This window comes from Gymnodraco acuticeps, unplaced genomic scaffold, assembly GCF_902827175.1.
Source record: "Gymnodraco acuticeps unplaced genomic scaffold, fGymAcu1.1, whole genome shotgun sequence".
Lineage (NCBI taxonomy): Eukaryota > Metazoa > Chordata > Actinopteri > Perciformes > Bathydraconidae > Gymnodraco > Gymnodraco acuticeps.
Window position 1 is genome coordinate 3,909,237 of NW_022991375.1, and position 26,409 is coordinate 3,935,645.

The 26,409-nt window shown below is 40.5% G+C and overlaps 2 protein-coding genes across 6 annotated transcripts in view; one reads left to right on the forward strand and one right to left on the reverse strand.

Moving 5' to 3' along the window:
• The window catches only part of si:ch211-193k19.2 (uncharacterized protein LOC100034574 homolog), a 1,126,861-nt gene that overhangs the window by 636,593 nt on the left and 463,859 nt on the right, over window positions 1-26,409 (reverse strand). The window lies entirely within an intron of this gene.
• elmo1 (engulfment and cell motility 1 (ced-12 homolog, C. elegans)) overlaps window positions 1-26,409 on the forward strand; it is a 99,196-nt gene that overhangs the window by 53,392 nt on the left and 19,395 nt on the right. For 4 of the 5 annotated variants that reach the window (XM_034240955.1, XM_034240954.1, XM_034240952.1 and 1 more), the window contains 3 exons: window positions 800-904; window positions 2,172-2,280; window positions 17,644-17,780. In XM_034240955.1, the coding sequence (XP_034096846.1) occupies window positions 800-904; window positions 2,172-2,280; window positions 17,644-17,780 (351 nt within the window). Of the gene's footprint in view, window positions 1-799; window positions 905-2,171; window positions 2,281-17,643; window positions 17,781-22,514; window positions 22,823-26,409 lie in introns of those variants that run through there. The other variant, XM_034240956.1, reaches the window with a different exon arrangement.

Sequence of the window (26,409 nt, forward strand, 5' to 3'; positions counted from 1 at the left end):
GTCTGGGAGGAATTATCTTTGATGGACTGTGACAGCGCAGGCAGCATCTATCTGCACATCTCATTCAATATTCAAATGTGATGGGAGGTGGGAGTGTAGAGGAAAGTGAGGAGTGTTATTGCAAAAGTTTTGGGTAGTTTTATTGATGTTTGGGGATATAGGTTGAAGGCCAAACTTACTTGTGTGTTTACTTGATTTCTTTCTGACACAGGTTTTTATATTCATCCAGTCCCGTTTCTTCCAGGCAGCTGTACATTTATATACATTACACTTAATTTTTAAAATCAACCTGGAGTGACATAACATTTGCTTGTATATGTCGAATATATTCAATAAAAACAATGTATTTCCATGTAACTCAAAAATCTATTTCCCTTTTTGTTATTTGGTGCCTATTAAACATTGAACAATTATCAGAGTTAGTTAAAATGATTAAATTCTATAAATAGAGAAATGTTGATATCATTTCTATACCTTAGTTTTGATAACAGATGTTTTTTTTAAATGTTATCAAATAAAATACAAATTTCATAGGCTTTAAAGGGCAGCCACAGCTAGGAAGGATGGATTACCTATTTAAATACAATATTATGCATTTTCACTTTAATGTCTTTCGATAAACTCAAATGATACTTTGAATACTGTGTGGTTCTACTGCGTAACTCCCTGTGTCATTGTGTCACTATTGCTTTGTGCTGGGAAAAATAGCGCATTCTGTGGATTATACCTAGAAGAATAAAGATTTTCTTAAAAGGATATAGTGTAAAATGTCTCACCCTCCTTCTCCTTTGTCTCTCAGAACCATGTGAATCCAGCGGTGGATTTCACCCAGATCCCTCCAGGCATGCTGGCTCTGGATAACATGTTGTATTTTGCCAGACACCACCAGGACGCCTACATCAGGGTGAGCGTGCACTTGTGTTTGCAGATCTTCCTTATCCAGGCACACTAACGCACTCTGCTCAGCGACTTATGTTGTGCTATATTTCTCACGTCACCTCGACTGACCCCTTTCTACCAAACCATCTTCGCTCCAGCTCATTCACTCGTTTGTATTTTCCAGCACGTTCCTACATTATCTTTCAGCTAAAACTGCATCTCATAAAGTTGCTCAGTCCAAACGATGAGACCCCGAGCAATGACTCTGAACAGTTATCCCTTTTTTTTGATGATCAAAAGGATTTTATACTGGAGTCATATAATGTAGTATACCTACAGTTATTGTCTGTAAGGGAACAGCTCTCACTATTGTAGGGAACAATGGGTTTGGGTTTCCACTTGCTAATTCAGCTTAGTTTGAACCTTTTTATGGCAGATGTCCAGAACTCTATTGTAATTAAAAGTACAGTCTGTATGATTTTGTTGTCAACATTACACTTCCAGCACTTTAATCCCCGCACCTGCAAATCAGTGTGTGTTTGTGTGTGATTACATTGTGTGTCCTCTCATAGTCTCTGGACTTGAATGAGAGAAAAGAGATAGAAGTGCCTTAGTAGTGCCGACTCAGCCCTTATCAGTAGAACAGAGGGATAAGACACAGCCTCCAATTTCCCAAATTAAACTGTCACTGGCTAAAATGATTGGGACCTTTACGGCCTCTTTTCTGAAGTGTTGCCACCATCTCCACATAATTAAAGTGAATATTTTTGCTTACTAGTTTTTTGAATTTCAAGCACATAGTTAAAGAGGATCATATTGGGGCAAATAATGACAAATTGTTTAAACCATAATGGAAGTGTTTATGTGAAAATGACCTTCAGTGCAACAAGCCAGCAGCTGTAAATAATTGCTCATATTTTACATATACCTTTCACCACAAGGCACTCTGAAGTAATTGAATGCCTTAAAGCTGTGGAGTGTAAGATTTAAACATTTCTGTTTTTTGGCAGATCTATGTATTTGCAATTTAAAACGGTGATTGTTGCCGATGCATGCATCTACTACTAATATCACAAATATATCATAGAGGCTTTATTCTGCATTTTATTCTGGATGGAATAATCGGAGCTCACTCATGCAAATCAATCAAAGGAATTTAAAATCCTAATGTTTCAGGATTTATCTTGCTGATTTCATTCAAGGGCACACACCTGTTGTTGTATCCAGATAGAAAATGAGCACGCATATCATCATATATTTCACCATGCTTATTTAACTGACTGTGTGTTCAGATCGTCCTGGAGAACAGCAGCCGAGAAGACAAGCACGAGTGTCCGTTCGGCCGCAGCAGCATCGAGCTTACCAAGATGCTCTGTGAGATCCTCAAAGTGGGCGAGCTTCGTAAGTTTACAACCAGACACACACTCTTTCCACTCTCACTGTACTGTTGCTGATCCCACTCCTTCTTTACAATGAGCACACAGACATACAAAAAATAGTTCAGGGACTGCTTTCCCCACAGAGATGCATTTACGTATGTGCACACAAATACAAAACCTCCCTACAAAGAAATACACACATTATCTCCCTGTGAGGATGAAAGCAGCCATTATGCTCAGTAATTGTGCCGCCAGGAGTTCATTATTTAGTGAAGCACCTCGCCCCCATTCAGCCCCTTTCAGTCCCTTTCAGCCTAATATACCGCCTTTGGGAGGCACACTGCGCAGAGAAAGAGATGCTGTGCCCAGGTCCGTTCCAAATTGATGTGCCCTTTTCATTTGTATTTACTTGTTTAAATGGCCGAGTTGATCTCAGCTCGGCTCCAGACTGACCCCTGCTGCTCCCTGTAGGGAGGTAGACCACATTCTTAGCTCAGTTTTGAACCGAAGTGCCCTTTTCATCGGCTCATGTTCTTTTCATGGAAGATTTAGACGAGGCTGCATAGCAGGGTTCTTCCCTCTGGTTTGCAAATTGCACACGGGACATTAGTGTTTAGGCCATGAAAATTGTGTCTATTCGTATATCTGTGTCTTCAAAATTGCTCAGAGAACTGCCGGCTAAATGTTCTCCTCTGTCCTTAAGATTGCTGATAGAAGTGCCAGGCCAAGTTTCAATTCAAGATAAGAATGTCCTCTAACATTTCTTAGCATATTGTCATTTTCCAGTCCCTTTTTAAAAAAGAAGTTGTGCTTGTATCTCTGCCAGACTCTGCTCTAATGCAAAATCTCTCGACCTTCCACATCAAATACTGAAGCGCACAGGATTTAGACATTTTATTAAAGGTAGGGTATGTAAGCTTAAGAAACCGGCTCGAGATACACTTTTTGTTATATTCCATGGAATGCTCTTAACATCCTGATAGCAATGAATATCTTAAGTGCTTTGACAAAAAATCCATAAAAAAACGTCATCTGTGGAAGCTGTAGTACTGTAAAAAGCACGACCAATCATTTTAGCCGGCCCGGCTAAAAATAACTGGATGGCCTACCTGCCTGTCAGCCTTCCATCTGTGCACAAACTTATCTCTTGCCCTCATTGGTCATGTGCGCGTTCGTGTGTGTTGGAGGAGGGGCTCTGTAAGGAAGCGGCAGATTTGTTCCGGCTGTGTATTTTCAAATTCCAGAGCACTCGAGCTGGTTTCTCCAAAATTACCTACCCCACCTTTAAACCACAAAGATGATGCCAACACTATTTAATAATATAAATATAGTTAGCCCACAGATGTATCGTGATCTGGGGAGACAGGTGGATCAATAAAGGGTTTAAGTCGAGCTTGAGGGACAGGTAATGTCTCATGAGGTGCAATGTGACTCATACTGAGCTTTTAGTTTTTAATATTTCAATGTTTTTTTGGCTCTATTCTGTTTCTTTTTGTGCATCTTCTTGTATCCTTGTGATGTCTGTACAGTGTCTCACGGCTTTATTTTTATTTAAAGTGTCTCATTAGTTTTATCCAAATGTGCTCCACTGGACATGCCCTTTTGATCTTCTGTTAGCGAACCGAAATTGCTTCCCTTACTTTAGAAATAAAGCTTTGACCTCATTCATTTCCTAATGCAGATGAAGCAACCAGACTTGTCCTAAAATGGTACAAAAAGCATTCTCTATCTCTGAGGCTGATAGTTGAAGGCTTATGCAATCAAACTAAATCCCTAGGATGAATGTCAGGCCATCATTGGGAATAAGACTTTGTTTTTGAGAGCCTTGTTTGTTCAAATAAATAGAGCTGGATTTCACATAACTTATTTAAGAGATATGAGCAGAATGTGCACCCGACTGCTGCAACATATTGTAATCCTTCTGGTTTGCACAGTAAAAAGTAGTATTATTGTTATTCATATTAAAACAGGGATTTTGTTATGTTATGACACATGAAAAGTTCTCTGCACTATTGAATGTTGGAATTGAACCGCAGCAGTGACCTTGACTTTTAGTTCTGGGCCTTTTTATTCCCAGTGGCTGAATATTGTCCTCTTTGCTGAGGCTGTAAGTCCAGGAGATTGAAAATACCATTCATATTTATGATGTAGTATTGCTTGTGTGTATGTGTAGAATTGGGGGACAGATATGAATTGGTGCCATGAAACTACGACCTGCAGAGAATGACTTATCTGTATGAGATATTATCTGCTGCACATACATCTGGTTTTGAACATGACAGGATTAGCATAAACACAAGTAGGTCATCTACAGGCACACAATTGAAAAGTTACATACGATAAAACAAATCCCTTTGAAGGAAATCACTGGGAACACAAAGGGAAAGATGACATTTTGAAAAATTCATATTCAACACAAACCAAATCCTAATGTTCCCATCCATCTCTGTCACAGCGTCCACTAAATATTTGCACACACTTGCACTCACAGAGCATTATATGCATCTCGTCCTTATGGGAGGAAGCCAGTGTGTCCTAAAGCATTCATAAGCTACACTGCGTCTTCTCTTGTAGGGACTAAGTGCATTTTCACACACACCGCATTAGTCCTGTGCATATTAACATGCACTAATGAATGAATGAGTAGGATGAATGTAACATGGCACGGGCCAGGCAGGTGCTGTAAATCATTGGTGAGGAACGGCTGATCATTTGTGTGTGTGTGTGGTGTGTGTGTGTGTGTGTGGTGTGTGTGTGTGTGGTGGTGTGTGTGTGTGTGTGTGTGTGTGGGTGTGTGTGTGTGTGTGTGTGTGTGTGTGTGTGTGTGTGTGTGTGTGTGTGTGTGTGTGTGTGTGTGTGTGTGTGTGTGTGTGTGTGTGTGTGTGTGTGTGTGTGTGTGTGTGTGTGTGTGTGTGTGTGTGTGTGTGTGTGTGTGTGTGTGTGTGTGTGTGTGTGTGTGTGTGTGTGTGTGTGTGTGTGTGTGTGTGTGTGTGTGTGTGTGTGTGTGTGTGTGTGTGTGTGTGTGTGTGTGTGTGTGTGTGTGTGTGTGTGTGTGTGTGTGTGTGTAAAGCAGGGAGAGAAATGAGTCTCAGCCTCACACCGTTTGTCATCGCTCGGGTTGACCTTTCAACAGCGACACAATGAAATACACCACACTAACGAGGATGTTGGAGGGTGTGTCTGTATCATTTGTATCAGTTCTGATCGTGTGGTATTTCAGAGAAAGACTAATATTAGAAACTGTGGTGAATTATTAAGTGAAGTGTAACACTTACATGTTGGTCCCCTTCCTGCTCCACATAGGAAGAAAACTCTTATAGTAATTTGCTGTTGGTTCGTCCACCACCACCATTTAGTACAGATGTCCATTGTGCCTGTAACCAAATGTTTTTGGTGCATCTTATTTCTTCTGGTACCTTCATAAAGTTGACATTTGTGTATTTTAGCTGTAGGCTGAAATAAAGCAGCCATTTATATTTATAGAAGAACACAGATGTTGCACATAACATTTTTTTTTAAATGGCTAAAAGTGCAACAGTGATTCAGCATGCTCCACGAAATTAAATTCTTCCATCATTTTGTTATTATTCACACCTGTGTTTTTCTACTGTGACATTTGCAAATGCCATCATCCAATCAAAGTGTCAACTTATCCAATACTTAAGATTAATAGCATATACTTGCAAAACTACAACTGCTAATTGGCAAATGTTAGCATGCTGTAGCTGGTCGAAGCATTAGTGGCATGCTTTTGATATTCAATAGTGCAGATCATTCTGTATTTCTCCATGAAAAGTCTTAGTTTTTATTCTAAAGATGCATTTCTTACCCATGGTGAAGAAAACAGAGCTCATTTCAGGTTTTTAAATCACCCCTTTTCTTCTTCACATCCCTTTGTGGATAAAAGCAGAAGAAAGAGATTGGTGACTGTATTGATGTTTTAGTAGCTCATTTGCTCCGTGTCTTTGTGAAATGCCAGTGGCTTTCGCAGAGGCCAGGCACTCTCTTCTTGTTTTCTCACGGGGATGAAACGCAGAGGGATTTTGGATTTGTCGGTAGCTGTTGAAGTTGCCTTTCTTCCCTGCTTTGCCTCTTCAAGCTCTGTCCCTCATATTATTTGTCTTGCTGTTCATGCTCTTTCTTCTAGGCTCCTTCTTATTTTCCTCTCTGTGGGTCTGAAGAACATCTGTCCCTCTCAGACTTGTAATCCTTCCTCCCGCTCTAAAGCTCTGGCTTTTCTATCCCAAGAAGTTGACAAGAAAAAAACCACCAATACACGACCTAGAAGCATTTTACTTTTTATAAATAAATAAATAATAAAGAAGCCTCTTAAGAATCGGTCATGACGGGTGTTTCGGCGCTCTTTCAGACCAATGGATTAGTACACCTTTCAATTTTATGCTATCCTCGTTTTCTTCTGATATTTTGACATTTTCCTCTCCGGTTGTTGTTGAGATGTGTCATTTATATTCAGATGTGGTCTAGAAAAACGCTATACAGGAGCTTGTTTGGTTGAATAGCCTGTCAATGCTGATGAATTCTTCATAATTCACAACACCATCAAGGTGTCACTCTCGCTCACCGTCCATAAATTCATACCCTTTCAGTTTCTCTCTCTCTCACTCTGCATGTGTTGTAGCCGGGCCTCAGATCCTTAAAGATTAATTGTCTCACCATGTTTCTGCTGCAACACAGGGCTTAATGGAATCTGTGTAGGTGAGGCGCCGAGACGCGACTTTTCAGACTTTCCTTTTTAAGCAGGCCCATAGAATATTTATGAAGTTATTTAGAAAGGGCCAGGCAGCGTGAGTAATGGCTCTGCTTGATGATTCACTGTGTGACATGTCGTTGCTGAGATGGAGAGCTGGGAGGTGAGCAATGGCAGGTCGGGACATGGACACACACATGCTAACACGTGAAAACAACCAGACCTGTGCATGTACAAGCGCACATATATACACACACACACAGAGGCAGATCTGGGCAGGCTGCAGACTAACAGTCACTTGATGTCTTCATGATTGTGTCTTCCATTATAGAGCTGTCAGCCAAGGTCAGAAGAGAGACAGACATCATGAGGAAATATGGATTGATTTTATATTTTGTGGGTGTATTTATATATTTTTCTATATTTGTATTCTTAAATCTCTATTAAGGGGCCTATCTTCTTTTGGTGTTGCATTAGAGGAAACATTAGCATACCTGCCAACCCTACCGATTTGGGCGGTAGTCTACAGCTTTTGACATGTTTCTACCGCCTACCGACTTAGCTGGCTTTCCCTACTGATTTTCAATCTTCCCAAACTATAGAAAATAAAAAAGATTTCCCCGTTAATATCAGTGTCTCGAAAACACATGTTGGCGACCGAAAGACATCCAGTGTTTGGTCTTTTCCTGAAGCATCCTTCACCTACAGTGTCTCAACTGAAAGAGGACCACAAACACACACAACATATAATACCATTTTGAGATTTGGGGATATTTATCTCCCATTCTTTCCCTTTTTCTGACATTTTTCAACACCAAACATGACGTTAATGTCTCTGTTTAGTGAACTACAGCAATCTGAAAGCCTGTACATTATTTATATCACACCTTATCAGTAGAAAAATGCAGGAAATGACTTTTTTAATGCAGTATTTTGTGATTTATGGCGCAACACAAAGATATTTCGCTCTGTGCCAACCTTTGACTCTAATATGTCAACAACATGAAACAAGAATATGAACCTGGCTTTATCCAATGTTCACACAAGAGTGCTACATCCTGACACATCCTTTATCTGTCTCAACTGAAAGAGGACCAGAAACACATTAAAAATATAATAAAATGTGGAGACTTTGGGATATTTATCTCCCGGTAGGTTTGCGCGCGGCAAATGTGCATGCCCAAATTTTGGATTTGGAAAGGTTGGCATGTATGTATTAGGGTATCATCAGAATTAAGAATTAAGCATTTTGAATAAGGTGATGGAAATTGATTCGCCGTTGTCTCTTAAGCAGATGTTTTGAGTAAAGCAAAGACTCAAATTATTGCCATAAATCTTCTTAAAGTTCCCTTTAAACTCTGATTTGTGAAAGAGGATTCGAATTTTGTGTGTACACAGTATTTTTCATTCATCCAAACTCATTTGCTGGACAACTCCCACTGTAATGACATTTCTAAGTTTCCCGCTGTGCTGTGATAAACACAAACAAACTTATACACACACATCAGAGAAATGTCACAGTGTGAGATTGAAATGCTGGGTTGTGTTTGGACTGGCCCACATACAGTTTTAACACACATGCTCTGCCATGTACTGTCCACACTCGTCGCGGTCAAAAGAAAATGTTATGTTTGGGCCTGCAGTCGGACATTGAAGAGTAAATGGCAACCAAAATGTTCACATCACAGAATGTGTAATTATTTTTCAAATGTTGAAATCTAAATGGGTTCAGAAATGAGAAACTATTTGTAGTTTTAAAATAGTTTGCATTACATTTCATTAGCATTTATTTAATCAGTTAAATGATAGGGTTTCTATCTATTCTATCCAGTATACATAACATTGACTACTCAACATTTTATGCATTTTCAGCACTTTCAGCAGACACACAACAATGGTTATATGTTTGTTAATAAAAGGTGCTCTTATTTAGTAGATCCGTCCAAATTGTGATAAAAATGCAATTGTGTGGATGAAGTTGGGCATATAAGACTGGAAAGTTGATTATTCTGTGACTTTTAGATTTTTTTTTTTTGTCATGAAAACCTGCAATTCATCATAAAACTAAAAATAGATTAAAACCATCCACCTTTTTAAACATGTAGATGGCTAGTGTTTCAGAATTTATTGAATTTTAGTAGAGTATCTCTTTAAATAGAATGAATTATATTACTGGCCCACTCAGAGGGGTGTTTTCCCCACACGCTGACAAGTCATTATATAATCCAGTAATTAATATGAGACATGACCAGTTGCTGAGGGCAGAATATGAACAAGAATATGACTAACTAAGCGTTTGCTTAATAAATCTTGTTTGAATTTTCCTTATTTGTCTTAAATCACTGGCACTTCTTATTAGTTTTTATGAATCACGAAGGACATGCTGAATTATAGTGTATAATTTACCTTTCATGATATGTTTATGTCCTGATTTATAATCTTCAGTGAGCTCCATCTGTAAGCAGTTGCTTCCACTAACGAAGTATCAGTGGGATGAGAATTGATGTCCGACATCAAACATTACTATGCTAATGATCCCATTTCCAACGACTCGTTAAGTCTCAAGGTTTTAGCTGCTTATCCCTCCCTTAGGTCTCCTTCCATGATTCATGAGTAAATTGGAGGATGGCGAGGAGAAGAAAGGCCAAGCGAAGAATTTCAAGTATCCCTCAAGTCGTGACATGAGGCTCTTTTGTGCAGTCAGCAACCACTTCACCAAGTTGTCGGTTTGAGCCTTAACACTAAAACCGCCAATCGGGTCAATTTGACCCAGAGCTGTTTTTTATTGTATTTAACTTTTTTTCAATAAAATATTAAAGTCTCCCAGTCCGTGACTTTTCCTGAAAGTGTTACAGTATGTAGCACCCTATGTTGTTAAAAATTGTCAATATGAAGTCAGATTGAAGAAATCGCCCAAAAAATTGCCATTTATACCTATTTCCGCCCAGCGGGTCATATTGGCCCCACCCCTTTTCGTGCTATTGATTTTGCGTGTAAACAAACATGACGTGTTGCTATAGCAATGCCTTTTGTCTACTGCAAATATAAATAAACAATTTAACAAAATTACTTGTCAAAATACCAATACCACAGGACCATTTTTATTTTTAAAGCAATACTTTTGCCTTGAAAATCAATGCATTCTAATACTGGGTAAATTTGACCCCGGTGGCGGTTTTAAATATAAAAAAATCTCTTGCGGTTTTAGTTAAAAAAGGGAAGGCTTCTTCAGGGTTTTACACTTTGTAGCTTCAGGCATTCACCAGCAAAGGGTTTTCAATTGCACAAATAACAAACTTGACAAATGGGTGCTTGAGAATCTCAAGTTTTAAGCATCCCTTACGTTTTTCAGACACTCCTGTCCTTTGTCAGCTCTCAGCAATCCTTAGCGGATTGAAATAGTGCGGGGGATGAAACATCGCCCAGCCCATGGCAGCGCTGCCACTTACTGACGTACTCTGAGCTTTTTAGCTGTAATTTACCATCACACTCTCGTCAACTTGTCTCCTTCAAACTTTTTTTTCTCACACCGTGCTCTGAACAAACTGATGCTTTTCTCCCCGAAAGGCCCCTTACTAGCAGACTTTGGTGAAATCTGACTAAACTCTAGCCTTTCACTAGACACACACACTCACAAACACAAAATGTATGTGTATAATGATCCCACTCAATTTTGATCTATAAATACATATATTATTTATACACAGGCTGTGTTAGTGTGCTTTCTCTTGCATGTAAGCTGGACACTTCTCTGTTGTTTTGTTATGATTATGAATAATTCTGTTTCTGCATTTGGGCAAACTCAGGCAGCTTGATGTTATATTTGCATAAGTGTGACTCACACTGTCTGATTAGAGATTTTCCTTCAGAAGAGTCTGGCATGATGTGCATATAATGTAGCTCCCATAACTGATGTATTGAGCTCTGAAAGAATATGAGTTGTGTTAATGGTTTTAATGAGGGCCTGAAGCAGCTCTGACTAGATGCAGTTGCCTTATTGTATTTGAGAAAACACGAGTCTGTGAAAGCAGATGTCCTCCTAAATGTGTTGGAAACGTGTCCTTGTCCAGAGTGCTGATGGATTCTCTACATGCCTCCCTCAGTCTGATTTTTTATTTTCTCCATCTGCTGTTTTGCTATCTCTCCCTCCTCCTCTCTCCTCTAATGCATCTTGATTATTATGGGATGCATGCTAAAATGGTTTAGTTACATAATTAAAAACACAGAGGAAATAAGGCTTGGATTTTTTGTCTAATCAAGGTCCAACATATTGTTCTTTCCTCACATAAATGGCAACGATGATGTAAATAACCAAACAAACCAATACTGTGGACACCTAGTAGTTTATTTTGTGCAGCATTATATTAGCTCTCCTTGAACCAGTGGCCTCATTCTCATCACATCAATATTTACTGATCATTAGTTGCAGAATGGAGAAACTCGACATTGTATTATAAGACTCTGTAAAACTGATTTATAATTTCACAGAAACTCAAAACCCAATTGACATTACATTTGAAGATGACATATTTAGCCCAGAATCTACCCTAACAGAGCAAGATGTTAATTAGAGTGTGAAGTTATCAGTTTCCCTGCTAGCTCAGGAAATAATTATAGTTGTGGTGTCCGCATTGCAAGCCAATTTCATATATTTTTGGCCGAGTGATCATCTGTGTGAGTCATCTCTTTGTGTTGAACCAAAAAGTGTATTAAAAGAACTACGTATCTGTATTTCAAAGAGATACATGCACAATGCATGTAAGGTTTTTAACTTGCTGACTCGAGTGCTTTCGACACAGAAAAAACATTTTGTTTTCCTTCTCTCGCAATGATTGAGCACGGAAATACATTTCTCGGCCCTAGAGCTTCAAGCGAACTGCCATTTTAAAAGTAGCTATTGTGAAAAATTGCTTTAAAATGCACTGTTCCTCCTGGGGACATCTTCAAGTGTAGATTGATCTGACCCCCATTTGTTCCCCAACTAGGGCAGCACAGTCAGTGAAAAAGGCATTAAATATATTGGTTGGATAAATGGCTTTACTATATGCTTTTTTAAAACTGGCATGAACTGTATATGCATTTACAGTATTTGTGGTGTTGTTGCTGGAGCATGGCTGTGGTTTGCTTCTCTGCTGTCTTGGCATGCTGCACACACACAAACAGTGACTGGCCCGGAAAGATGGTGCTGACGCTGCGCTCTGGACAGACATACACACACATCACACACACACATCGCACACACACATCACACACAATCCCCTTGTCACAGTGGGACGTCAGAGCATGCTGGTATTTTAATTAGAGTGAGAATGACACTTTCTGCTGTTTATTCATCACGTGGCAAAGCTGCAAGGTGACTCTGGGGTCGTGTTGAATACTTGATCCACACTCATGGACACAAATACACATAAACAAGTACACATTGGACCTTGAGAGTGGCATTCAGCCGTCCTGTCTCTCTTGCTTCTTTTAACACATACAAAGAGATGCACACAGAAATACACGCAGCTGCGCACTCGTACACTTTGATAAAAATGCTTAGTCACCTCTCCACTGTAAGACTCATCTGGTGGTCAGTGATTAATTGGTTGTCAGTTGACGTCACAGAGAGCTCGTGTCGGATGGACTTTGATCGGAACGTGTCAGACGCCAGCTGTCGCACACTCAGTCACAGACACATTAGCCGAGTCACTCCAGCAAGATGACCGTGACCCCTGACCTCAGCCTAGCCAAACATCGCATGAGATGGATAGAGAGAAAGGACTTATAACTCATCTCTAACCACAGATGCGTTCACATCACATCGGTCAGACATCAAGCACGGGCAACCAAGACAAAAAAAGCCTCTGTAATAGTTTTGAGTCCAAAGTTTGTTGTATTTGGAAACCCAACATGTATGCATGGCTACCATCACTGGCAGTTACATCTAGCTAAAATCCAGCCTTAGTTTGTATACGATTTATTTAACTCACTGAGTAGCTAAACATGTTTTTTGTATCTGCCTTCACATGTCATAATTCCCCTGACATGCAGAATTAGTGTCAACAATAGATTCTAGCTCTGTTTTGTGTTCAAAGCTTTTGAATGTTTTTTTTCTTAATTTGAGAGTTGATACCTTAAGTCCCTCTCTATATAAGATATATAAATGACTGAACGATTTGTTTACCCAATGAAGGCCTGGGAACAGGATAGGATACTCCATTAGTAAAAAATAACTAAAAAGGTCAAGCTGATTTCAGATATAACCTTGCTCAAGCTTTCTCAAGAAAACATACTTGATTTCATGTCTTAGTGTAATGTAGTCATAAAGTGTTGCACCGTAGCCGTTAAAAAAAGTTGTTCTGCAGTTCCATGTGGGCATATGGTCCGGCATAACCTAAACTGGTCCTGACAGTGTCCTGTTACCTACTTTATGGGTGGTACAGGCTCTGAACATATGGCTGTACAGATGGATGAAAAGCATACAGGACGAAGGAAACCCATGAGAGCACATTTTCCACCCATTAACATGGTCTGCTGTGGTCTGATATGCTCGGCTAAAAAGAGTCATACATTATTATTTAAATTGAGTCTTCATATCTGCCCCGCTGCTTTGTGTAATCCAGTACAATGTGTGTGTGTGTGTTTTAGTGTGTGTTTGTGCGTTTTTCCCTGGCTGTGTGAATCATCCATCGCGAAGTGTCAGACTCCTCAGGCACTTGATGTGTCAAATCGCCCCCCATCTCCATGACCATGTTAGCCTGCCTGTGGGAGAGAAGGCTGCTCCTCAGCAGAAAGGGAGGAAGGCAGAGAGGCATTACATAACCAGTTTTAAACAATTAGGAATCCAGTTCACAATCTTTTAGAAGTGCTTGGCTTTATACTTCTTACCCGTTTCAGTAACGTGGCACTTGGCACGATGCAGTCATCCATATCTAATTATGTTGGCATTTAAAAAGAAAATGTTAAGTAACATCAGCAAAGGGAATAGACCAGTAGAAATGGCTGTTATCATACAGCTAAATTCCTGTTGCACTGCTCTCTGGTCGCTTTTCATCATTACTGATGATATCATTTTACAACAGCTTTTAAAGACAAACCTACTTTAGGCTGTGTCAGAAATTGAATTGAATTGAATTGATTTATTTAAAACAAGGGATAGTGTACATTAATCAACATATTAAAAACATGTAAAAGTACTCGAATTAGCCATAAGGCTAGTTTTCATCGATAGTCCCTTTGCCAGATGGTGATAGACATCCTAAAATCACTTTCTGAGTCCTTTTTTCAATAATCCGTCCAGAATAGATCTTAAATTGACTTAAAGGGAGCAATTTCTTCAGATTTTGGACATATCAAGGTGATTTTTTTTTTAATTCATCTGAATTTACAGGGCAGTAATGGCACTTAATGAAAATAAATGGATAGAGTGCATCATGTCACTGCTTAAGGCAGAAAATGAAACAATAACTCCTCAGTAAATAGGTCAAGTAAAGTCCTCTTAAGTATTCAGAATGTGCTCCTTCTATAGCTTAAGTAATATTACACGCCTTATCTCTTTGTCCCCTATAGAAAGAGATTGTTATCTGGTTGCTTCACTCATTAACAGTGCTCAATGGGAACACAGAAATGACAGTTTGTGATATTTTTAAAAGTTTCCTAATGAACAGACATACTCACACGATGACTGCAGTCAGCCTCAGATTAAGGTCAGGAGTAGCGAGGAGCTCCATGTTTTTTCTTCAGTACAACCAATCCAGCTCCTACAGTAAGCCTCATCAGTTTGTGTGGGTTGCAGTATTTCAATGTATAGCAGATGTTTGTATTTCATCATTGTGTCAGAAAATGCTGATGCATTGCTTTTGAAAAGAAAAACAAGGCTAGTAAGGCCTGACATGACTTAGCACTCTCACAGTGGCCTCTCCATTCAGGCGGATAAGTTTAAGTGCATTTGTGCAGTGGTGAGAATGATTCAGACATGACATTTGAAATAGCTGGAAAGCTGCTAAAAAAAAGGAAGAACTGAATTGTTGATTTCTCCCACTCCTTTTGGACTATTTTTTTGCAATAACTATAAATTCAAATATACAGTTATTTTAAAAGATTCAATCAGAGTGCAGTATTTATATGGAATTGTTTCCTTTTGCATTGTATTTAAAATGGAACAGCAATTACTACTGATTATAATAAATTGCTGAGAAATAAAATCTATTAGACCTATGAGATATTTGAGATCTAGCGTGATTTGGATTATATATTTGTCCCATAGATAAAGAAGTATTACACCATCGTACTGCTGTGTTTTCATTGCTTAAATGCAGAGCAGCTGCTCCCAGATTCCCCCCCCTTAAATAATTTCAACATGGATGAATTCTGTTTGTTTGATTAAATATTCAGTGATCCATGCTTTGTTACCATTTGGGTTTGCTTGCAATCAGTTTTACAATGCACGACACTGTTTGAGAACTATTTTGAGCAGCTTTTTGTTGTCCTCCTCGCTGTGCTGGTGCAGGTCAGGCTGAGCCCTGTGAGAGGTAATAAAACTGTCTGAGACTCAGCATGCCTTGCAGAAGCTGAGGATGGAGGAATTTCTGCAGAGCCTCATGAGACTGCTCACTGTCCGTATCCCCCAAATAAGCCTTGACATGTAATTCCCCTCACCTTGCCACCTCAGGGCTGTGTTGGTCCTATCAATAAACAGCCCATTTGGCTCAGAGGTCACTCCATACTTCTACCTTCCCAACAACTTTAACCGTCCGGCCCAAAGAGTATTTCACTTTTTTAAATTCACCCTTTCTTTTTCATCTTTCCCTGTATATTTCTCTACTTATCTCCGCAAAGGCAATGTGCAGGTACCTAAGCAGCCTGTCAACATCTGTTTTGGCTCACCTCCATTAGCTTTCTGATTGACTACCGGCACTGGTAGCACATCCCCCCGGATTTCTCCACCTCACCCTCCCCTTAATCTTCCACCCATCGCTCCAAATCAAGGCTCAGGTCATTGTGCCCATGGCCTGCAGGCATCTCTCATTATACTGTGAAGTTTCAATTGCTGCCTGACCCCTTCCATCCAATTTCATGGCTGCTCGTGGTGGGCCGGTGCCCCTGCTGCTCCGCTCTGAAACTCTTTAAATGAACCAACCCACAGCAAGACGTCAAGAGGGAGACGAATTTAGTTCAAATGAATGTCAAGCCTTGTTATTTTACCTCCTGGTTAATATGATTTGGGCACTCAAGAGCCCTGGCCTTCCCTCTAATTCTTATTTCAAACTCACTCTCACACAAATAGAGTCCATTGAAACACTTCTGTTCACTGCTAATAAAGTAAATAAGCCACCTCTGGCTCTGGAAAATGAGAAATCTCATCTTAATCCACTTGGAATAGTGTTTGTTGGTCTCAATTTGCCTCCAAGGGGTGTTTTATGTTTGAAGTTGATGAGGAGCTACATTTTCAATAACACACAGCCGTGCTTCGTTTGAGAGCTGACACTCATTCTCAGTGGCTGTTTTATAAACCATACAAAAAAGCATCAACTTCCTGTCCTTTCTGTAATGCAGAAAGCAGATTGTCTCTCATTAGAAGTGTGTCACATCTCTTATATCTTCTGTATATAAATAAAGTCTAGCAACATAAGCCTGATTATTCATTAATTGAAGCTAAAGAGCTAGAATCACCATGTATGATCATAAACAATGTGTCACTTTACTGTGTAACGCAGAACCTTTTAGCAGCAGAAATGTGAGGATTTCATTGGTAACATTTTCGAGCTGAGTGATGTTTACCTGCAGCAGCAGTGTGTGTGGGTTGTTGTGCATTAGTCAGGTGTTCAGGGCCATATTTCATGAGTAACGATTGAAGGCCACCATATTGTATGAGTCGTTCAACAGAGGACAGAGATCAAATGTAAATGGTCCTTTTTTTGAACGGGCCAACTGTATGTCCTTTTATCTTGTGTCAGTGTATGTGGACGATAAGTGGATGCAAGTTGGATCAGGCTTTATGGGATTTGATCAGTTGAGCTCTGATCAAGTGGGTGTAGCGGTAGCATACAAATAAAAAAAATCCAGTATACGGCCAGATGTGTGTTAAAGGAATGGTTTGACATTTTGGGAATATATGCTTTAAGCTCTCTTGCTAGGGTCGGATGAGAATAATTATACTATTATCATATTGCACATAAAACAAACATCAAGTCCTCCCAGAAATAAAACACAGTAATTGGTTTAATCTAGTTAATGTACAAAACGTCTAGGAGATAAAAAATTAAATATTTAGTAGTGCTTTTTTTTCATACTGCCTGTGCCGCAGCACCTCTTTTCACCCTCTGTCTGAAACCAGATCCCAGTCTGCTCTGATTGGTTATCTGGCCGGCTCTGTTGGGATTGGTCAACCGCTCAGAGATGTCTCGCCCCTTAGCCTATCGCGTGTAATGTGTTGGAGTGCAAGTTTACGTAGTGATGTCACTTTGTCACGGTAGTAAACAAAGGAGTGCAATGTAGGTGTTTTGGCAGGGGTGGGGTGTGTGGGAGAGAAACTCCCTATGGATGGGAAGTTTGGGATTCTAGCCTTTGCAGACCATTAACATGCACACAGACCTATAACACACTATAGGAAAGGGAAAACCCCAAAAAGCATAACAGGGCCTCTTTAACTGCTGCTGTTCAAGATGACACATTTTCTCTCTCTCTTGTCCACAGCCAGTGAAAACTGCCACGACTTCCACCCCATGTTCTTCACCCACGATCGCTCCTTTGAAGAGTTTTTCTGCATCTGCATCCAGTTGCTAAACAAAACCTGGAAGGAGATGAGAGCCACAAGCGAAGACTTCAACAAGGTACGCTGTGGGTGTGTGTTTGGGAGATGAACATGTGAGATGAATAAAAATCATCACTGTGTGCCATTTCCATGCTACATATAACTAGGCCTTGAGCCTTGAAAAAGTGAAAACACATTTTAGGCACGGATGAGACAGCTCCAGGAACACTTTTGAATATGTTTTCAAATTGGAAATTGGCAGTAGCGTTTTCCAGTTTGTTCCATCACAGTTTTTTGCTTTTTTTATAATTACCTGTTGATTTGTTGAAAGAACTTGGATCTTTTACCAATTAAAATATCTTTACAGAACTTTTAGAACAAAAGTAAACGGTTTTTTTATGACAAGTGATCATACAGTTTATTTTCGCTACATACAATATCAGTGCGATGGATGTATTGTGTAAAGGTTCTTGTAATTGGTAGCTCCGTTGTTGGTAAAGTTTTGAAATTGAGAAACAGCCAACCAAACGATTAGATTTGTCTATAAAACAATATGATTAATTGATATCATTATTTGTACTGCTTTGTCAAGATTAACATGATCTTATGAAAATATAACAGAGGTTTCAAACTTAAATTAAGACGTGTTTATACAGCATTAAGATATTTGTACACAGTCACAGCTCATAGGATTTGTGCCATGCTTCATTGACTTGATGTGGTTGACACTGGCAGGAAGCACAGTCACAGCTCCCTCTGTATTGCAACAATTATGTATTAATCATTACTTAAATTCTGTTAGTTATCACAATGGCATTGCCTAGAGTCCCATGCAAATAGTATGCCTGATTACGGTGCATAGACATGGACATGTGTTTTTCCTGTTTACACAGATGAACATGCTTTAGGCGTTTCCTTTTTAAGGGCGCAGATTGAGAGCGGTAACTGCGTACACATCTTAGGGGCTTTTTAGAATTATAATTGTTCCGATATTGTTTTTTCCCCTTTTGGATATAAAACATGAACTGCCTCTATTAGCAGAGCCACTGATTAAACTACTACATCTTCATTTGGAGATGATTGGATTGTGGATGAAGATGAAAAGCTTCCTGTAAACTGGCTAATGTTGAGGACAGTGTGTTTGTGTACTGCCAGACGTTGATAGTAATGAGGTGTTTATGACAAATATTGTATGTTGTGTATTCAATTGGGCATCAGATGTAGCAGTCAGCAGATGCCGCATCCCTTTTCCTTGATTTGTCAAACAAATGATGATTATCTTATGGTGTCAAATACCCCGTGTCGAAGCTGTGGCCTGAATCCTTTGCTCATATTTACTGACTTTGATCAACATTGAAACGGTTCCTCACACACAAATAAGCCGGTCCTCACCTCTATTTCTGCTCTGCAGGTCCAATATGTCACACTACTGTAAATCCAAACACATTGTGCTACATCAAAGTGACACTGTAATAGATTTATTCAGCCTGCAGCTTCGAGGAAATCACATTTATAGAGTTTATTTTATGTTTGTGTGAATGAAGTGATGGTTCCTGTGCTTGGATGAAGTGCTGCTGGAGTTGCATCACCCAACGCTATTTCACTATAAGTAAAATGATTGATGACAGCAGGGAACCATTTTGTCATTACCAAGAGAAAACTACTTGAGTAGTCTGGCTCAACTTTCACAAATTGATTCAGAGTGATTGTAAAATGTGTTCAACATATTGATCTACTGGAGGAGGCTACAAATGGACAACATTACAAGATTGTAGTCGAAATTAAACATCCTTGGTAGCTGTTAGATCCACCTACAGTCTATTGAAGTCTTCACCACCATCTGTGTTTCTACTTTTGCCACTCACTTAAACAACGTGGTGGAATAACTTCTGTGAATGTTTTTTGTGGGACAAAGCATAACGGTTTGTCTGATCATATGAAACGTTATGTACTTATTGATAGATAGGCCCTGAGTGATAGAACCTTCTCTAATAGGCTTGAAATGACTAGCACATCTCATGTTGGGCTGTATTTCCAGCTAATCTTATGGGAGAATTCAGCACACTCCTCCCCTAGCAAGAAATCCTATTATCCAATCTCATCCTTCACAACCCTCCCTTGAAGGTGAAATTTGGTTTCGATTGAGTCGGGATAGATGATGCTTACCTTGCCTCTCCCTCTCTCCTCCCTACCTCATCTTTCATCACATGGTACCTTGGGATTTTGGAAATTCAGCAGCAGCTTGTCGATATTAAGTCTGTTTGCTCTCGAGGGCTTCCCATCAGCTAAATGGTGCGTGCAGAACTCTGCGCTTCCAGCCTCTAACGCTGAGTGTCTCAGTTTGTATCCTCTCTGAACTCAGAAGCTCTCTGGGGACCGTCAGCCCCTCTGATGATGTCTGAAAGTTGACATGTTTTACCTAATTCTAAACTGAGTTGTTTATTTTTAACTGAAACAGTCATTGACTGCACATTTCATCAAATAAAATGTCCAGAAGATGGAGAGGAGGAGGCTTTCCCTCAGAAAAGGCACACGTATATCCCAATAAACCATGACTATTAGCATGAGCAAATGTATATGAACATTTTCAGTAATGACGGGGGGAAAGTTATTTATGTGATCAATAAAGTGAGGGTAAAGAAAAATCAGCATTTAAAGTCACAGCAGTTAGTGCCTTTGCCTCTCTGGCTATGATGCATGTCCGTGAAAAGCCAAATACATTATTCGGGGTATAATTAGGAGTGGATTTTAATCAAATCCTTAAGATTAGATTTGACAAAATTGGATAAAAAATGTACACAAGTAATGAATTAGGGATCAACCACCCTCTGGGAAATGTAAACAACGTTTTCCAACTTAAATCCAAACAGTTCAGCAAATTTAATTTGATAAATGAATGCATACGCCCCAACGTTAGAGACCTTAAAAGTATTGAAACATTTTACAGAAGTCAAGAAGGACTTTCTGAAAGCATTTGGCAAATACAATGAGATAACTGAACAATTAAAAATGTTATGGATAACGGAATGGGATAAGATAGATGGCCTATATTGAATAAATATAGATAAAAGTAATGTAAAAACTGACTCTAGAGTAATAATGTCATTGCTAATACTGACTTGTATTAACAGTGCTGACTCACCTAGTGATGGATGGTTCTGGCAACAGAGGCAAGGATCAGTAATACATAATAGTAATGCTGTTCATCCCACTTCCACTGATTTTAATCACATTTCCCTTTTAACTGCAACCAATCGGCCATTTAAACTGGCTTACTGTCTTAGGCAATCAGTCATGTAATTGGTTATTTGGGTCTCAGTCGACTTAGAAATATATAGTCTTTTCTGTGATGGTGCCTTGATGAAAAATATGTTTTAAGTAGTCATTACTCATCGTTAGAAGATGATAGTACATCATTACAGTATATTAACAATCTTACAGCTCTTTCTTGTCTGTGTTATAAAAGTCTGTTATTATGAATGCAGTGCTGCGTTCAATATATAATGTACATACAGTACATGAGGATATATCCTCTGTAGGGTGTGAGGAAGGATAATAAGCACAGATATTCCTGAGGTCGTCCGCTTCAGATCGCGGCTGGCTGTACGGATAGATTTCCCTGCAGCTCCCACAGTGGCTGCCAGACACCGACAGCACTGAGCTTTCTGAGGTGTGGAATACTAAAACACCTCGTTGGGGTTTCATCGATATTTGGATGTGCGCGGTGCTCTGGCCTTCAAGTGTGTGTTTGAGCATTTCTTAAATGCTGAAGGCTCTCTCTCTTCATGGCTGACTGAGCATGTGCCCTGCACACAAAGACAGGAACACACACACCCACGCATGAATTTCTGCTCATTAAAGACAAAGCCACACAGGCTTAAATGAAGCTTAAAAACACTGTGGCACTGAAGCCCCCCCCCTTTCCCACACACATGCACGTACGTACGTACGTACGTACGTACGTACGTACGTACGTACGTACGCACACACACACACACACACCGACACACACACCGTGGTGAAGCCAGTTTGTATTCTGTCTGGTTTGCTTTCAGAATATAGTGCTTAGTAAAAGAAGAAGTGTGTGTGTGTGTGTGTGTGTGTGTGTGCTGTCTATACGTGATGTGTGTGTATTTAGTGGAGGAGAGTCTGATGCTCCCAGGGCACAGCTCCGACCGTCAGGCAACCGTTTCCCCTGTTTCCATAGCAACCCCTGTCCAATTACCGCTGCTGCGCTGCACTACTCTGGCTCTGTATCGGTAAGACGGAGCCACTTCTCCGCTGCATGTGTACAGGTTTGTGTTTATACATGTCTGTGCTTGCGTGCGTCCATCAGACTCTTTCTTGAACCTGTCGTCTTTACATCCAAACGTCTGTGATGAGAGCGGCTCCTCCTCTACCTCCCCACCGGAGGAAGAAGAAAGCCTCCATCTCTCTCTGCTCAGGCGCTTGGAGTAAAAAAAATCCCTCAGTGATGTGGCGGCTTGCAGCCACTCACTATACCCCTCCTCCTCCTTCTCCTCCTCTTCTCTCATCCCTCCCTCACTCCCCCTCCATCTAACCCCCCCCCCCACCCTTTCACACACACACACACACACTTATCATGTGATCCATTTGCTGAGCCACCATTGGCGTCTCTGATCGTGGCGTGTGTCCAATCAGGGCATAAGCCCGGAGATCAACATAAGCGAAGCTGAGCAGGCTGGCTGATGCTCTTAGAGTCACAGAGGGAGGGAGCAAGGCAGATAGGGAGCGATACAGAAATATCATAATACAGGAGACATAGTACACAAAAAACAGGGAGTTTGTTGTTAGTTTTTTTTTTTCAAGGGAATATTGTAGAAGAAAGAATCAAATACGAAACCTGAAGGAACAAATATCCAAGAAAGGAAAAGGCAAAAGGAGGAGGTGCACGAGCTGTGTTGACAGACGAGTCTTCCCTTATTGTGGCTAGCGCTAAAGCTAACTGTCCACAATTAGCTAGACCACTCTTCCAAGGAGCCATCTGCTCCCTCCATCCCTCCCGTCGGGCGCTAACAACTCCTTCTCTGGCAAAAGGACAAGGATTCACCAGTCACTGTGGAGAGTATCGCACCACACTTGGAAACATGGAGGTGACATGTAAGTACCAAGACTGGAGAAGAGAAATGGAGAGTGATTTTTTTTCAATTAGCATGGATGGATGGATGGATGGAGCGAGGGGAGGTGGTAGTAAAGGAGGGTGAGGGACTGTTTGTGTTGTTGCCTGGCTGCGGAGGAGGAGGAGGAGGATTGGAGGGAGGAGGGTGGAGGGAGAGGAGAAGAAAAGGCAAGGCAGGGATGGAGAGGATGGGACAGGGCAGAGCGGAAGAGAAAGAGGAGGGACAGACGGGTCTGTGTGGATCACAGCCTTTCATTAAAACACAATCTGCTAGAATACAATTTCATCCTCTCCACATCAACATGCAAGCATACACACCTACCCCCAATTCGTGTGTGTGTGTGTGTGTGTGTGTGTGTGTGTGTGTGTGTGTGTGTGTGTGTGTGTGTGTGTGTGTGTGTGTGTGTGTGTGTGTGTGTGTGTGTGTGGGTGTGTGTGTGTGTGTGTGTGTGTGTGTGTGTGTGTGTGTGTGTGTGTGTGTGTGTGTGTGTGTGTGTGTGTGGTGTGTGTGTGGTGTAGTGTGTGTGTGTGTGTGTGTGTGTGTGTGTGTGTGTGTGGTGTGTGTGTGTGTGTGTGTGTGTGTGTGTGTGTGTGTGATGTGTGTGTGTGTGTGTGTGTGTGTGTGTGTGTGTGTGTGTGTGTGTGTGTGTGTGTGTGTGTGTGTGTGTGTGTGTGTGTGTGTGTGTGTGGTGGGGGTTGGGCTTTGTTGTTGGGCTTTGTTGTTGTGAATGGGATTACTCCACTTCCCCAACACCCACCGTTTGTCACCAGAGGAATCCAAAGCCACTACTACTGATCTCCTCCCTCCACATTGTCTCTCGCAGCCTTGGACGAGCTTCAACCGGTGTTTTAGCCAGAGGGGGTTTGACACGGGATTAGAGTGGGGTCAGCTCCGGAGTGTAGAGCAGGACTCTGTGAAATACTGCCACAACCTGGTTTTGTTTTGGACAATACACAGTTCAATCGTATCCACTTCCTGTGCTTTTAAACGTGGCTTTGAACAGAGGGACTATATCTTGGCTGCGAGGTGACCTACTATATTGATTTGTGCTGAATTCTTTAGCTTCAGTTGAATGACCGAAATATCCATATGAATAACATTGGCCTGGTGCAGCTTCTCAAATGTACAGATGCATTGCTTTTCTCTGCATTATATTACGTTTCTCATCATATTAAACAATTTGAAAAGGAAAATTAGGCTTGGAAAATGTGTGATAGCTGTTTTTTGTTAACAATTAATTCATTTGAAAGTATAAATGAAAAGATTACTGGAATAGTTGATGTTTTGATGCGAGTAAGATGAGAAGTTCAATGTCACTCACATATTTTATCTCAGAGACAGCTAAGCATAAAACTGGAAACATCAAACCTGGCTCTAAGAGGTTTTTACCAAAATCTAAGTGTAAACCCATTGAGGTTTTACCAGAGTGCTGGACTATTTCTTGGTGAGGCCCAGGGTAGTCATTTCTTCAGTCTTTATGAGAAGTTAAGATAACCTTGCTCCAGCTTAATACCGAACAGACAGATTTGTATATACTGTTCTGTACATGGTGAGCCAAGTTCAATCACTTAGAAAAAAATATTGCTGTGTGCTTCAATGTCCTGTGAAGGTACTTTTAAAGAAAGAAACCTTGAACCAGGTCACCTCGCACTTCAGCAAAATAAACCTTGCACAGATGTGAATTGTGCAAGTGAATCAAATATGTTTTGTTGTTCTTGATATTTCTGCTCTAGTCTGAGGTGATACAGAGGAGAGTCTGCTTGTTCCTATAATGTTAGAGACTGACCTGTCCATGTGGGATTACTCACATGGCAGTCCACAAAAAGCCCCAGCAGCAGACAGACCCTCTAATTAGACGTCAAACACTACTCTGTGTTTGGCTACTATTAAACAACATTGCGTTTTGTTAGCATTTTTTTTCTGGTTTTCTTTTGACAGCAAATCAATTTACGGACAATCAATGCAAATGAATGCAAATGTGGTCTGCCTCTGCTCTTTAGAAAGGGGACGGTTCCTTCACTTTGCCAGAAGGTCAACATGCACATGCATACATGATTAATGAAATGGGTGCTGCTGATGTGTCCAGTCAGAAGTGATGTGACAATACTTTCAGACAGTGTGCGGGTGCCAAAGGTTTTGGGTAGATGCATCTTTGGATTTTAAGAAGCAGCCTGGGACGATGTTTTTTTTTGCTGCGATCGCTGCTGTCGTGCTTTGCATGAATCGGTTCATCTATGACTGGTATTGGGACACACAAACCCCCCTCCCCCACTCCACTCCTGCTATAAACCCTGCTGTTTTCTTATTCCAAACTGGTTTCATTTACCTCTACTACAGATCCTTCCTTACCTCTTTCCCCCCTTTTAGCTCTTTCTTCTCTTCTTTTTCTCCCTCCTGTGGTATCTCTCCCTCCTTTCCTCCTCCTCATTCTTGTCTCTCGACCCCCCTCCACCTCTTTTGTTGAATTCAGACAGGCTATTTATATCTTTCTGCCTGGCTGCCTCACCTCCTACTCTCTTAACAAGGTTGGCTTTATTGTTTTTGCACGTGTGTATGCTCACTCGGACAGTGCGTTGAAGTGTCTGTAAATGTGTCACAATAAATTGGGATGTTTGTTGTGTGAACCCTTGTTGTTGTGTGTATGGTTTTATGTGTGTGTATTTGTTTGTATTGTCCTTTTGTACATGAGTATGAATTCCAAGCTTTTCATGTTTACAATGACTTGTTTCTTTTTCTGTTCATTTGTTTGAGTGTATGTGTGTGTGCCTAAGGGGGGTCTCTGATCTTAGGCAGCAGTGAGCTCACTAATCAGACCAGAGAGGTCATCAGCCATTAGCATCAAACCATCAGAGCTGCGTGAGCAGAGATGCAGAGATAACACTTTGTTTTGTTGTGTGGCAAGATGAGGATAATGCTGTCCCATCCTCACAGCAGCAGCATGGGAATCAGCAGGGTTTCTTGTTTTTTAGTTTATTTATTCATCTATCTTTTTATTTATTTACATCTCTCTGTTTATTGATAGGTGGTGTGCATTTCTGCGAAAAATAAAATCTGGTGTCATCATTTTTTGCACAGCAGTCCACACAGTACACTTTGAATTCCTTGCATGCAATGAATCTTCTCTAGAAAAGCGTGTGTGGGTGTGTCATATTGTGGATATGTGCTGCTGTAGGGCTCATCTGATAATCCAGTTTTGATGTATCACTGCTCGTGTGTTACATTTTAAGCACTGTTAACGCATGTTAGGAAGATCACAGTTTATCTGGATGCTTACCTTCTTTCACACAACACTAAAAAGGCAAGGGATCACTTAGGCTAAAAGACTCAGATCTTTCCTCTGTGTGACAGACCAAACATGTAAAAGCTAGAGAAATATGATTATAAAAAGGAGCTATCAATTATGTCAACCTCTGAATCCAAATGCGAATGGAAATCGGTTAATTTGCTGCAAAGTCTAGAGAAAAACCTGCTTAGTGTCGACTGCTTTGGCATTTGCAGCTTTCTCCCTTATCAAAAATGGCCTTGCTCTTTGCACTGTCAAACTTTGAGTCGGAAAGCCCCGTAATT